Genomic DNA, 13,011 nt, shown 5'->3' with positions numbered 1-13,011 from the left:
TGTCAGCCACTGGTGTACCTGCTGAACAACCACGCACCTTGTACATATAGGAAATTTTTTTGAAAAAGATACTGCATAAAATGGGAAAAAATTGCATTTATCCCCAAAGGTGTACCCAGTCTGTTTATGGTGAACACTCAGATAGAGATTACTCCTTCTAAGGAACGAGATTTATCTAGGGATCACATCTAAGGTTAAAATAAAAACGTATCTCATTTTAGGCTTATTACTGTTGTTATCACTGTTGTTATAACTGTACATTAGAAGCATAGTTAGACTCAGGGAGAATCTCACTCAGTGCACTGAGGAGGATGTGGGGTATACGGCAGAATACGACTTTACATCATTAACAGTGTATACAGGAGAAAGGAATCCAAAGCTAGAAAAGGCACTCCTGGATAACTATCAGACACGGGTTCTCTGTTACCTCCTTTTATGTTTAAACCCCTGGTTCTGATTGGGCCCCTTTAAGAAGAAAATATTTACCATGCTCACAACAGTACCAGATGAAATTACCTGAGCACGAAAAAACATATCAAAAACCGTACACCAGTATGCAAAGTAAGTATCCAAATAAGGAAAAACATCAAGAAATATTCTAAATGCTTTTATTATAGGAAAATCTCAAAATTTCAAACATATACAAAAATAGAGAAAATAATCTAGTCCTATGTATCTATCACCTAGCTTCAGTTAACAACTCATGTTCAATCCTGTTTCACCTACACTCCCACATTCACACCCCCTCATTATTCTGAAGCAAATCCTAGAGATTAGATCATTTTATCTATAACTATTTTAGTATGTATCTCTAACAGAAAACAATACTCTTTTTTAAAAAGCAAAATTGTAATAGCATTTTTAAAAAATGTAATACCACTATCACACTTAAAAAACTAATGATAATTCCTTGCTATCCAGTCAATGTTCTCTGGCTAAAGAATTCTACCAACAGGACTACTATTTCTACCAATAGGACTACTATGCTGCCTATGCCACTCAGACCTTAATACTATTTAATGACCACCCCCATGGAAAGCTGGTATTAGTGGGCACAGAGATAAGAAAGGGGAGAGGGGGACGCAACTACTTGCCTCATTTCCTCCTGGAAGCCTGTTCATGTGGACCAGTTGACCTTGATCATCCAACACAAGCTCAGTGTACGTCAGCATGTCTGAAGGCAGGGGGGGTGATGGAAGGAATGCTTGAGTGGACATAGACTCCCAGAGTTTGATCAGGGACTAAAGGAGGAGAAAAGTTTGACTAATCAGTAACAATTAGCATTTCAACATGAACAAAATAAATATTAAAATATCGTCGGTCTAGTTTTGCTCTTTCTTTTCCAAATGTTCTGCTGAGTGTCTAAACGTTAGACCAAATTCCAGAGCTCTCATTCTCAGTTGAAATAGATTTGTAGTTGTCTTTAACATAATGTTTTTTACAGGCCAAAAATCAGGCACTTTTCCAACAACATCAAACTACTGAGTGATCAGGAATCAGAATGAATCAGCCCCTCTTTAAAAAAGAGAAATCCTAGAGAAACTTGGCTACAGAAGAATGACCAGGAAAGTGACATGACACTCGTTTAATACAAAGTAAACCCAAGAACACAAGAATAGAGTTTCTACTAGAGGTTCAGGGGAAGCATCCTCTTTCTAATATCTTTTCAAAGCTACAGGCCCATACACGGGAATTAGCTCACTAGAGATGTGTATGACTGTAAATGTGCAAATCAAGTCTGCTCAAATTTGAGAAAACAGAGAGACACACCTATCATTTTAAAACCATTTCAATTTCCACTCCCAACGTCATATTACCAAAAATATTGCTGCATGAAGTGGGAACTAGTTTGTTTCTCTGCTTGCCTCAAAGCAACATTTAAAACCAGTATGACTCATTCATACTTACAAGTCCAAATCACTGTGTTTATGTCTATTCTATAGGAAGAATTATACAGAATGTGATTTCTCTTTATGGCACTGGCACTGGGGAACAGAATCAACACTCAACTTCTAGGCTAACAATGCCGGTAATACTGAACGAAGACAGCTATGTTTCAAGGGAGAGATCTTGTAAACAAATGGTTACATAAAGGAAATCTCTTGTATTTCTGAATAATACAGGAAGTACAGAAAGACTATTTACTAAGACCGCATGTGTTACTTTATTAAAATTCAAATGTGGTAACACTGGTATTTTTGACTAGGAGACTTGGAAAAATCCTATATTCACAGATTTTTTTTTAAGGACAAATTCAGTATTCTTTCGATACACTAGTTTTTATTCAGCTATAATAAATCTCCCACAAAAGAACTGATAATTTAAACTGTGTACCATGAACTCTATATCCATTTGTATATGTTATATATTGATTCTCATCATATTAACCTAGGTTATCAGTTAGAGACCTGGGTTATCTTGGAAAATAGGAAAATGAGAACTCGAGTTTCAAATCTCTTTTTGATTTGAATATAGGCTTTGGAAATAGACACCTAAATGTAACTCCTTATACCAGTCATCGTAAACTACCATCGCAGGCATGTGGTCTCAGTTTACTCTTTTCTACTCAACAGAGGCCTCTATTCTCACCATTCTTCCTGTTAATTCATAAAGAACCACCCAACATCTGAGTTGGCAGTCACAATCCCAGAAGAGATAGAAGTGAGAACAGTGTCAAGATATTTCCTGCCTTTTGGAAGTGCCCTATTCCAGTCTAAGCTGCATCTGATGAAAATTCAGGAAAAATCTTGCCTCTTTGGCACATGTCAGATCACCCCCTCCGTTAGCCACCTTTACCTGCCGAAACATCTCTGGGATATCATATATGTATGTTGTCCCCAAGGACTGTGCCTGGAACCTCTTTGATTGAAGCAGGTCTTTGGTCACATATGGAGTGTTGATTAACATTCCATGTAATGGTCCCTGTTTGTCTCCATATGCCTGAAACATGATCTGCAGGAAAAAAGAGGATGGCATGGGGAGTTAAAAGACAGGGGGAAAGAAATCAGATCAGCTGCCTAGAGGGACTTTTCTTCACAAATGTTATTTCTTGAAACACATTTTTGGTGGGTTGAGTAGCTAAGATATGCCTCTTAACATTGGGTACATGATGCTCTCACCTCTCTACAGATTAACCAACTCCAAAAGATGGTATGTAACCAACCACACATCATACTTTTGAAATCAACAAGAAAGCACAGCGTAAGTTTCACATTTCAGAGACAGACTGACAATGCTTGCCTTCTAAAGTGACTTGAATCCCATATATTCAAAAACAAAGCATGTCAACTAACCAACTAAGCAGTTCTAGTATTTAAGTTGAGGAACAGCTAAGCACTAAAGAGAATTCTGTTCTTTCCCCAGTGGTAGAAGGCCAGGTTGAGGCTCTACCAGGTCACCTACACTTTAGTCTATTTGATTAGAAGGTGCTTCATAAGTACGATTAGCTATATAAAGTCTTCAAAAATTTCTGACACAAGTGGATTTCATCCATCCATCTAGCTAGCTAATTCTTGTTAGCTCATAAGACACAGCCTGTAGTGAAAAAAAAATAATTAAAAAAAATATAAAATATACATACATATTTCCCCCAGTATACTATGTCTACAACTAGTGAATAGCTCCTGCAATACCTATATTGTCACATAATAAAATCACTACACCAGTTTTTAATTATTTTAACTCAAATATTTCTAGAAGAGTACTTCATATTTCATATATTTAGACAGTTTTATTTGCTTATGAATATTTATAAGGGATGCCATTATTTCAATTCAATTAATATTTATTGAGTGCCCAGAGGTTGTATGACACTAAACTAGGCACTTTATGCATGAATACACAAAACATAGATTCCCAATGCAGTGAATACAAATGCAGATTGGGATGTGAGGATATGTGTGTATACCCACATACTTATTCAGGCCTAAAATATATAAGCTTAAGTCTACCACTAATGAATAGATTTGCAGACCTGCTAAACAGGCATTAGAAGAGAATTAAGTACTCTCCTATATCCTGGGTACAGTTCAGTTAAGTGAATCCTTAGCCCTTTAGATCAGAGGAACAAATGTGTTCTACTGACTTGTCAATCAGGTCCTATTCTGGGCAAAACTTCTTGGGCTGCTTAAAGCCCACCAGAACGGAGCTCTCAATCCTCCTGCACGTGACCAATGAAGAAAGTCACCAGGTGGGAGGTAGAATTAGCATTGTCTTAGGAATGTGAGAGGTGGAAATAGTAATGTTTCAAGAGATTCATAGTGTTAAGTGAGGCCAGGGTGTTGGTATGTGAAAACTGGACTTAAGAGGAGATAACCCAAATCAAAATAAGAAAAAAAGGAGCAAAAGCAGTAGGTTCTTGGAACTACATTCCAAGTACATACCTATAGGTCTCATCTTTCTATTAGATAGAAAGATAGGTACAGCTTTGCAAGGTCTGGAATAAAGTCAGGCTGGTCATTTAAGCAATATAACTGTAGGCACTTTCACTGCTGGTGGGAATTTAAAATGGTACAACCTCTTTGGCAAACAGTTTGGCAGTTTCTTACAAAATTAAACATACACTTACTATGACTCAATAATTATACTCTAAACAGAGTATAATTATTACTCTAGAATGTTCTCTCTAAACAGAGCTCTGAAACTTGGTCACTGCCAAGTCCAACTGGGACTTAAGTAGATGGGGCAGGTGTTCCCTCGTTGCTCTAAGCTTTATATCAAGACAGCTTAGGGCCCCTAGTTTTCAGGGGTTGGCGAGTTATTTTAACCAAATGGCCTTAGATGGGATTTCTCCTTATTGACATACTAAAGCAAAACAGAATTTTTTTCCAATAGCGCTACAGGCAGCTAGGACATACTACTCAAAATTAATGTTTTCTTAAATTAAGTACACTTTTTATCTTTGTAGCCACTGCTTGATACATTATACGTGGTCAATAAATGTTAAATTAATGAACAAATGAATGAATGATACACATGGTTCTATATTGTTTTAAATTCATATAATGACTCACTAGAGCAAAGAAAGGGAAAAAACAAATTGGCAAGAAGCATCAAGTAGGCTTTCAGGGTGCCAGAACTGAGTTAGAAGCTGTTCCTTTTGTGGTCTCCCTCCTCTAGTCGTGGGCTCCTGAGTTCATGCTTGGCAACGGCTGTTGAATCTCACCTGAAGAGCCTCAGGGAGACCCCCTTCCTTCAGGGCTTACTAAACATCCCGCACCCATGGTAAGAGGGGTGCTCCCTCAGGCTAAAGGCAGCTCATTCATTCTTTCAGATACTTAGTGAGTGCTTATTTTGTGCCAGGCACAGTACTAAACCCTGACTGAAGGCATCTGCTCCTTTCATGCCCCTGTGTCACCACTACCCAGCATGAGGGAAATCTAAGAGCTTTCTAATAAAAGAAAGGGGGGTGGGAATAGTTATGAAGAACAAACGTATTTATCAAAAACATTAAAATCTCAAGTGGCCATCTTATTTTTCACAAGAATAGATCTGCCTTGAAGCCACTGCAGAAGTTAATTAAAAACATCCCTGCCCATGGGAAGCTTTGACTGAAAATGTCTTTAAGGTTGTCCTGAAAACATCAAATGCAGCAAAAAATTATTGAATACTCTTTCTCTTGCTCACCCCTTGCACTCTTGTGCACACTTTCTCTCTGTTTTAACTGTTCACTTCTCACGTGATAGGTTTCTCTGGCCATCTGACTGGGAATCAAAGCACAAAATGAAAGGTCGCTCTGACAAATGTCCAAACCTAGAATTTTAAAACTCATCTTCAAAATACCGGCAAAAAATATCTTTTCTTACTGCTGTTCCCAGATTTAAAAGGACATATATAAAAACAAGAGACACATAATCTCTTTCTGTCACCCAATGCATAAAACAGACTGAGACCTTTGTGTACACATACAAAGGAGCAAGTTCATCCTTTAATGAGAAGAAAGGCACTTCCCAAGTTCAGGCCAGAGACCTACAATTAACATCCCAGTTCTTAAAAAGATGTGAGCAACGGTGAACTGACCTAAATCCTGTATCATAGCAAATGGCCCAAATATTGAGAAACCAAGGTGGTAAAACAGATTAAAAGGGAATTCTTTGTTATCACAGAACCTATCTACTTAGAAAGTCACTTTCCATTTTCATATTCTCAATTTTTCTATCTGAAAAAATGGGTTAAAGTTTGCCACTTTGCTCTTTTATAGATACATGATACTCTGAACTCTTTGAAGGAAAGATAATGTATGTAAATGGAATAAAGGGTAAATAAGATAAAGTCACTGCTTGATATTGCTAAAGCTACTATTATATTATGTTGAAATTTTCCTTCTTTGAGATATTTCATATTTCAACAATTCCCCTTCCTTTACTTGCCAATGAGTGGTCTAAATAGGCTGAAAATGGGAACAAGGACAAATCAGATCAGAAAAGACAAGACTGCTCAAGTAGCCGAAGAGCCCTCTAAAAAAGAGCCCTAAACTGCACAGTTACCTGTGGAGTCAGGTTCACTTGGCACCTGTTAGGGCTCACCAATACATGACAAAAGGTTAAGGGTTTCATAACACCCATGATTAGGACAGTGGCACATCTTATGAGGCAAATGAAGTGTTTCAAATTCATGCAACCATTTAAGCTAAGAGAGGATAACCCCACTAGGTGAAACAATGGGATTTGTGAGTTTGGGTCTTTCTGTAACAAGGTCAAGTGGCTTCTCTCTAGGACCAAGTCAAAACTTTGAGGAGCCTGCTTGACTACTGTACCTGTGCGGTCCTGGAGTCAGTCACTTCCTTGTACAGGCTGATGTCCAAGTAATAGCCAGACTCGTTTGTCAGGAAGAGGCGGATGGGAATTGCTTTTCCAGTTGGTGTCAGGCGAATGTTGATTTTCAGTTCTGCCTGGAGGACACGTAACTTCCACAGCCGACTTCCATAGCGCATTACCATGCTCCGCACAGACTCCTCAATCTGACACAAACACATCGCCAAGCACAAAACTTAAATCCCCTGTAACTAGGACCTGTTTTGGGTCTGCTCATCTTTGGGAAGGGAGGAATGGGAAAAGATGCTGGCTTCCGGAGATGTGTCCTCCATGCATTCCTTACAAAAAGTCACAGAGTTTCTCCCCAACCCTACTCTTGCTTAGAACAAGTCAGGGACAATTTCATGCTGGCCTGGCATTTGAGTCGTTTTCTCTGGCTCACGACACCCAAATCCGCACAACTCCCTTCCCCTTTCCCAATTATATTCATATTGTATGTCAAAGATCTGCGATATCTAAAATTACAAATGGGATTTAAGAGAAAGCCCCAAATAATAGTAAAATCTCTAGTTAAACAGCTATTAAGTAGCATTTATATGCACAGTAACTATGTTTCATTGCACTTTCAGGACCTTAAATCAGCATAGCAATTACCACCATGAGCTTTTTTCCATACAATTTTATTAAACTTTATAATATATGCTTCTTGGTAAACTGCACAAATTAAAGAAAGGCAATTTGTAGGTGGTGCTAGAATGTTCTCTCTAAACAGAGCTCTGAAACTTGGTCACTGCCAAGTCCAACTGGGACTTAAGTAGATGGGGCAGATGTTCCCTCGTTGCTCTAAGCTTTATAACAAGACAGCTTAGGGCCCCTAGTTTTCAGGGGTTGGCGAGTTATTTTAACCAAATGACCTTAGATGGGATTTTTCCTTACTGACATACTAAAGCAAAACAGAATTTTTTTCCAATAGCGCTACAGGCAGCTAGGACATACTACTCAAAATTAATGTTTTCTTAAATTAAGTATCTCTCTAAAATCCTTTCTCAAGTTCTTAGAACATCTTTTTTGCGGTACGCGGGCCTCTCACTGTTGTGGTCTCTCCCGTTGCGGAGCACAGGCTCCGGACACACAGGCTCAGCAGCCATGGCTCACGGGCCCAGCCGGATCTTCCTGGACCGGGGCACGAACCCGCGTCCCCTGCATCGGCAGGTGGACTCTCAACAACTGCGCCACCAGGGAAGCCCAGAACATCTTTTTAAAAAATTTCATACCACCCTTCTCTTGTGGCTCTTCAGAAGTGTGTGCCACCTTTGTAGTTTTTTTCTGCTCTTAGAATGGATTTCAAGGAGTTAACGTCTCTATTCCCACACTTGCTTGTTAACCAAGAGATATCTATCCATTCTTTTTTCAAGGGAACAAAAGTCAACATCTCTATATACAGGAAATTGACAGCTATCTATGATTAGAAAGACAGAGCCAGGGCATATGAGTGTTTGGAATGGAAACAGAGAAGCTGATAGCAAAAACTCATTGAGAAATGATAGGTCATATCTACAAATATATATAGTTATACAGTGTCCAGGGCACGTTTTAAGTCTTCTAGTTTCATCAGTCCCAGAATGCTCAGGAGAACCTTTACTTAAACTGAATGATGAGACTTCATGAAACTCAATGAGTAGTCCTGACCTTGGCTTTCCTGACAGGTAAAGCAACCAATCAGTAGTTTGGAGTCTTGAAGAAAAAAAGTAGAAAACGATTTCTCAGGTCTTAGATGTTAAGTTCAAAAAGCAAAAGTCCATGCCCACAATAGGAGAAAGGGTTCTCCTATTCAAATTCCAAAATAGCATGAAAAGGTTAGAGAGAACACAAGCAGAGAGCAACCTGTCTTTATTACACCTGAGATAAAAGGTCAAGTACAGAATCACCTTGTTTTCCTTCCTTAAATTATATGGAATGCATTTTAGAATAGAGCCTCAGGGAAGAAAACATACATAAATATATGCGGAATTCCATATCAACCAAATTCTCTCTCTATGGAAAAATACTAAAGAGAACTAAGTTAGACACTTTGGGAAGGTGTATTACTTCCCTAAGGCCACCAGGTAACCTGTGAAAAGCAGCAGTAATTTTGCCAAAATGCCCTATAATAGCAAAGTTAGTTATCCCAGATGAGAAATCCTAGGGAATTAAATAAAATAGGACTCTGGTATCACAGCAAATATCATAAAACAGGTACCAACAGAAGAAGAGGAAGAAGTTTTACATTTTTCTGCTGCAAATAAGTGACCAGATTATTAACATCGTACCACCTTCAGTTTGGGGGTCTGCTTTCAACGGTTATAGCACATTTCTGACACCATCCCAGAAACCCAGTCCTACAAGCATTCTGTAAACTTTAAAGATCAAGGGTTCAATCAGCTGACTGAGAGTACCTGTTTCCAGGTCCAAGTGCAAAGAAATATGAATGAATCTCTCTGCTTGTGTTGGTGAGTGCTGGCAGAGAAGCTAAGGAGAAATGTACCTTTGAAGGGTCCATGATAACTGTAGGCACAAAGTTGAGGAAGATGTGGTTGCAGTCAGTCCGGACATTTGTATTATTAAAAGCGACCTCCAACTCATCCATGGCTTCTAGGAGCAGCCGCTCCCCTTCATTTTGTAGATATTCAAAGGAAGCTTCCTATGCAGGAAAGAAAATCACCACCAACATTAATGTGTTTTAAAAGAGGCAATAAAGAAACAGCTGTTAAACACATGAAAGAATGCTCAACATCATTAATCATTAGAGAAATGCAAATCAAAACTACAATGAGATATCATCTCACACCGGTCAGAATGGCCATTATCAAAAAATCTACAAACAACAAATGCTGGAGAGGGTGTGGAGAAAAGGGACCCCTCCTGCACTGGTGGTGGGAATGTAAACTGATACAGCCACTATGGAGAACAGTGTGGAGGTTCCTTAAAAAACTACAAATAGAACTACCATATGACCCAGCAATCCCACTACTGGGCATATACCCTGAGAAAACCATAATTCAAAAAGAGTCATGTACCAAAATGTTCATTGCAGCTCTACTTACAATAGGCAGGACATAGAAGCAACCTAAGTGTCTATCAACAGATGAATGGATAAAGAAGATGTGGCACATATATTCAACAGAGTATCACTCAGCCATAAAAAGGAACAAAACTGAGTTATCTGTAGTGAGGTGGATGGACCTAGAGTGTGTCATACAGAGTGAAGTAAGACAGAAAGAGAAAAATAAATACCGTATGCTACCACAGATATAAGGAATCTGAAAAAAAAAATGATCAGAAGAACCTAGGGGCAAGATGGGAATAAAGATGCAGACCTACTAGAGAATGGACTTGAGGATATGGGGAGGGGGAAGGGGAAGCTGGGACAAAGTGAGACAGTGGCATGGACATATATACACCACCAAACGTAAAAATAGATAGCTAGTGGGAAGCAGCCGCATAGCACAGGGAGATCAGCTCGGTGCTCTGTGACCACCTAGAGGGGTGGGATAGGGAGGGTGGGCAGGAGGGAGACACAAGAGGGAAGAGATATGGGGACATATGTATACATATAACTGATTCACTTTGTTATAAAGCAGAAACTAACACACCATTGTAAAGCAATTATACTCCAATAAAGATGTTAAAAAGAAAAAGAAACAGCTGTTATACATACTTAAGTAGTAGCATGTCACAAGCCATAAGGCACCTGCTGCAGATGTTATTTACCTTTCTCCCTAGGGTCAACCCAATGATCACAGGCAGCAGGGGCAGGCAAGGGTCAGATAAAGACCTGCCAGACCTTCCTCCTGCCTCTTATGTATCCTTTCCTTCCAACAGGTGGAGATGCTGGGCATCCCCAGAGCACCAACCCCACTAGGGTTATATCTCACATATGGCAAACAGAGCAGTTTAGAAAGGAAATCTGTTTAGAAAGGAAAAGCTGCAGAAAGGTTACAGCTATTGGATGCAGTAACAACTAACACACCAGCAAGCACCTTGCTATGTACAGAAAGCACCCCACCTCTAGACAGGTTTACGATGGGGTCACCTCTAACTCTTCTCCTTATCCTCTATCATCATCTAACCTTCCCTGTGATTTCTCTGTTAGCATGCTTTTTCATTTTCTCAAGCAAGTACTATCATGCTTCCACTACCAAGACAACTTAAATTAAAGGGGGAAAAAGCCCTTCATTACATGGAATATTTACTTCTGTGAGAGAAATGACTCTCAGACTTCTGCTGGTTATTGGAGAGTAGGATGAAAGGGAACAAGAGCCTTGATTCAAAAGAGGAAAACCTGACTTTGACCCATGCCTGTTTCTCTGTCCCTTCCCTCAGGGATAACTTCCCATTAAAGTACAGCACCCACCTTGGTTACCAGATCAGAATGTCTGATGATTGCACGGACAAAGAACCTGTAGTCTGTCACTTCTGTGCCCACTTCCACCTTGGCTGCTCCAAGGTACAGGTGCATCTTGTGATTAGCACATGGGATGGCAGTAAGGTCAAAATTTCTCATCCGGTTCAGCTCTAACTGGAAAGCTAGGGCAGGCTCCAGGTGACGGTAGATTCGATCTTCCTCAAACTGAACGCAAGAAGAAACAGCTCACAAAAGGCAGTTACAAAATTATATTATGAAAATGTATGTAAAAGAGATGCTTAAAAATATAAACATAAGCCATGATGTGCCAATGAGTCAAAACAGGAGCTACATAGGGGCTTCCCTGGTGGCGCAGTGGTTGAGAGTCCGCCTGCCGATGCAGGGTACACGGGTTCGTGCCCCCTTCCGGGAGGATCCCGCGTGCCGCGGAGCGGCTGGGCCCGTGAACCATGGCCGCTGAGCCTGCGCGTCCAGAGCCTGTGCTCCGCAACGGGAGAGGCCACAACAGTGAGAGGCCCGCGTACCGCAAAAAAAAAGGAGCTACATACAAGGAAAATGCTAGAGCTTACATAAGATTAGGCACTAAAGTCCTTGTTTACTTTGCAAGCTTTCATCATTTATGCTTTTACAAGTGGTGATGCTCTCCATTAAAAACAAACAAAAAACACCAATTCCCTCAGATTTCCTGTAGCATTTAAAGCCTTCATTATTCATTTTTTTAAAACAGTAAACCAGACTGCTTCACATTAATATCTATTTCACATACCAATATTTCAGTTTTACCCAACTAGTCTAAAACGCTTACGGGCAGGTCTTATACTCTTACCATTTCTGGCAGAGTAAAAAGGACATAGTAAATACTTGGAAAACAAACATCATACAATTTTTAAAAATAGAGATATTTTAAAAATATATTTAAAAATATATTTAATATTTTAAAATATTATAATATTAAAATTAAAAAATATATTTAAAAATTTTTTAAATAGAGATATTTGGCTCTGGACATCCTGTATCCATACATAATTATTTACCTTTTTAAAAAGTTGTATTGACATTTACTGTATGTTTTGTTGAAACTAGACATGTAAAGGGTATATGTCCATTGAGTGAATGGAGAGAGAGAGCCAAAAACGTAAGCTGGTAGTAGGAAGAAACCAACATGGTCTGAAATTTTATATTTTAAAATTGAAAAACAAATGCTCATAAACAAGACTTGAGGATAAACGAACTGTCTGTGGGTGACAAGAATAATCCTACTAAGTACAGTAGCCCTTTAATATTACATCATTAGGATTATGCTAAGGCATAGAGAAGATTTTGAAAGTTATCACTTTCTTTGGGTAGGTCAATACATTTGATTGTTTCCTAAACCAAACTCTTTCAGAAGGGGGCCTTTATTAGTTCTAAGACACATATAAGGCAAAGGGAAGCATACGTTCAATTAGACTAGGAAGGAGAATGGCAAGAAATACGGCAAAGATAAGCTACTCTTGGGCTTTTAAGGAAAAAACAAAGATTAAAAAAAAAAAAAGAGGAAAAAAATCAGTTCTTACCTTATCCCTTGCTCGGAATGTGAAAAACTTAGGGAATTCTCTCTGTGTTAAAGAAGGGGGGGAAATGTGTCAGTCCTTCATATATATGGCTCTTTGGGGATAAATACATAGTACAGAAACTGTCAAGCATCTAGAAGACAAGTGCCTAGAAAACATGTTCCTTACCTGGGCTTAGCCTGGGGAATATGCATGATCCTCTGGGTAACCATCACTTTGACCCCACTTACAAATTTGAGAACCACCACACTATTAACCTAACTTTAATAGCTACCCCCTTCTAGGGAAAGAAAAAATATGT

At 39.1% G+C, this 13,011-nt stretch overlaps 1 protein-coding gene across 4 annotated transcripts in view; it reads right to left on the bottom strand.

Moving 5' to 3' along the window:
- ACACA (acetyl-CoA carboxylase alpha) overlaps positions 1–13,011 on the bottom strand; it is a 284,020-nt gene that overhangs the window by 83,780 nt on the left and 187,229 nt on the right. For all 4 annotated transcript variants that reach the window (XM_007464885.1, XM_007464886.1, XM_007464887.1 and 1 more), the window contains 6 exons: positions 12,714–12,755; positions 11,146–11,361; positions 9,277–9,432; positions 6,755–6,958; positions 2,797–2,952; positions 1,095–1,241 (listed from right to left, as the gene is read on the bottom strand). In XM_007464885.1, the coding sequence (XP_007464947.1) occupies positions 1,095–1,241; positions 2,797–2,952; positions 6,755–6,958; positions 9,277–9,432; positions 11,146–11,361; positions 12,714–12,755 (921 nt within the window). The remainder of the gene's footprint in view (positions 1–1,094; positions 1,242–2,796; positions 2,953–6,754; positions 6,959–9,276; positions 9,433–11,145; positions 11,362–12,713; positions 12,756–13,011) is intronic.

Source organism: Lipotes vexillifer, unplaced genomic scaffold (assembly GCF_000442215.2).
Source record: "Lipotes vexillifer unplaced genomic scaffold, Lipotes_vexillifer_v1.1 scaffold788, whole genome shotgun sequence".
NCBI lineage: Eukaryota > Metazoa > Chordata > Mammalia > Artiodactyla > Lipotidae > Lipotes > Lipotes vexillifer.
Note: the sequence above shows the minus strand (reverse complement) of the source record. Positions and strands in the feature narration are given on the sequence as shown.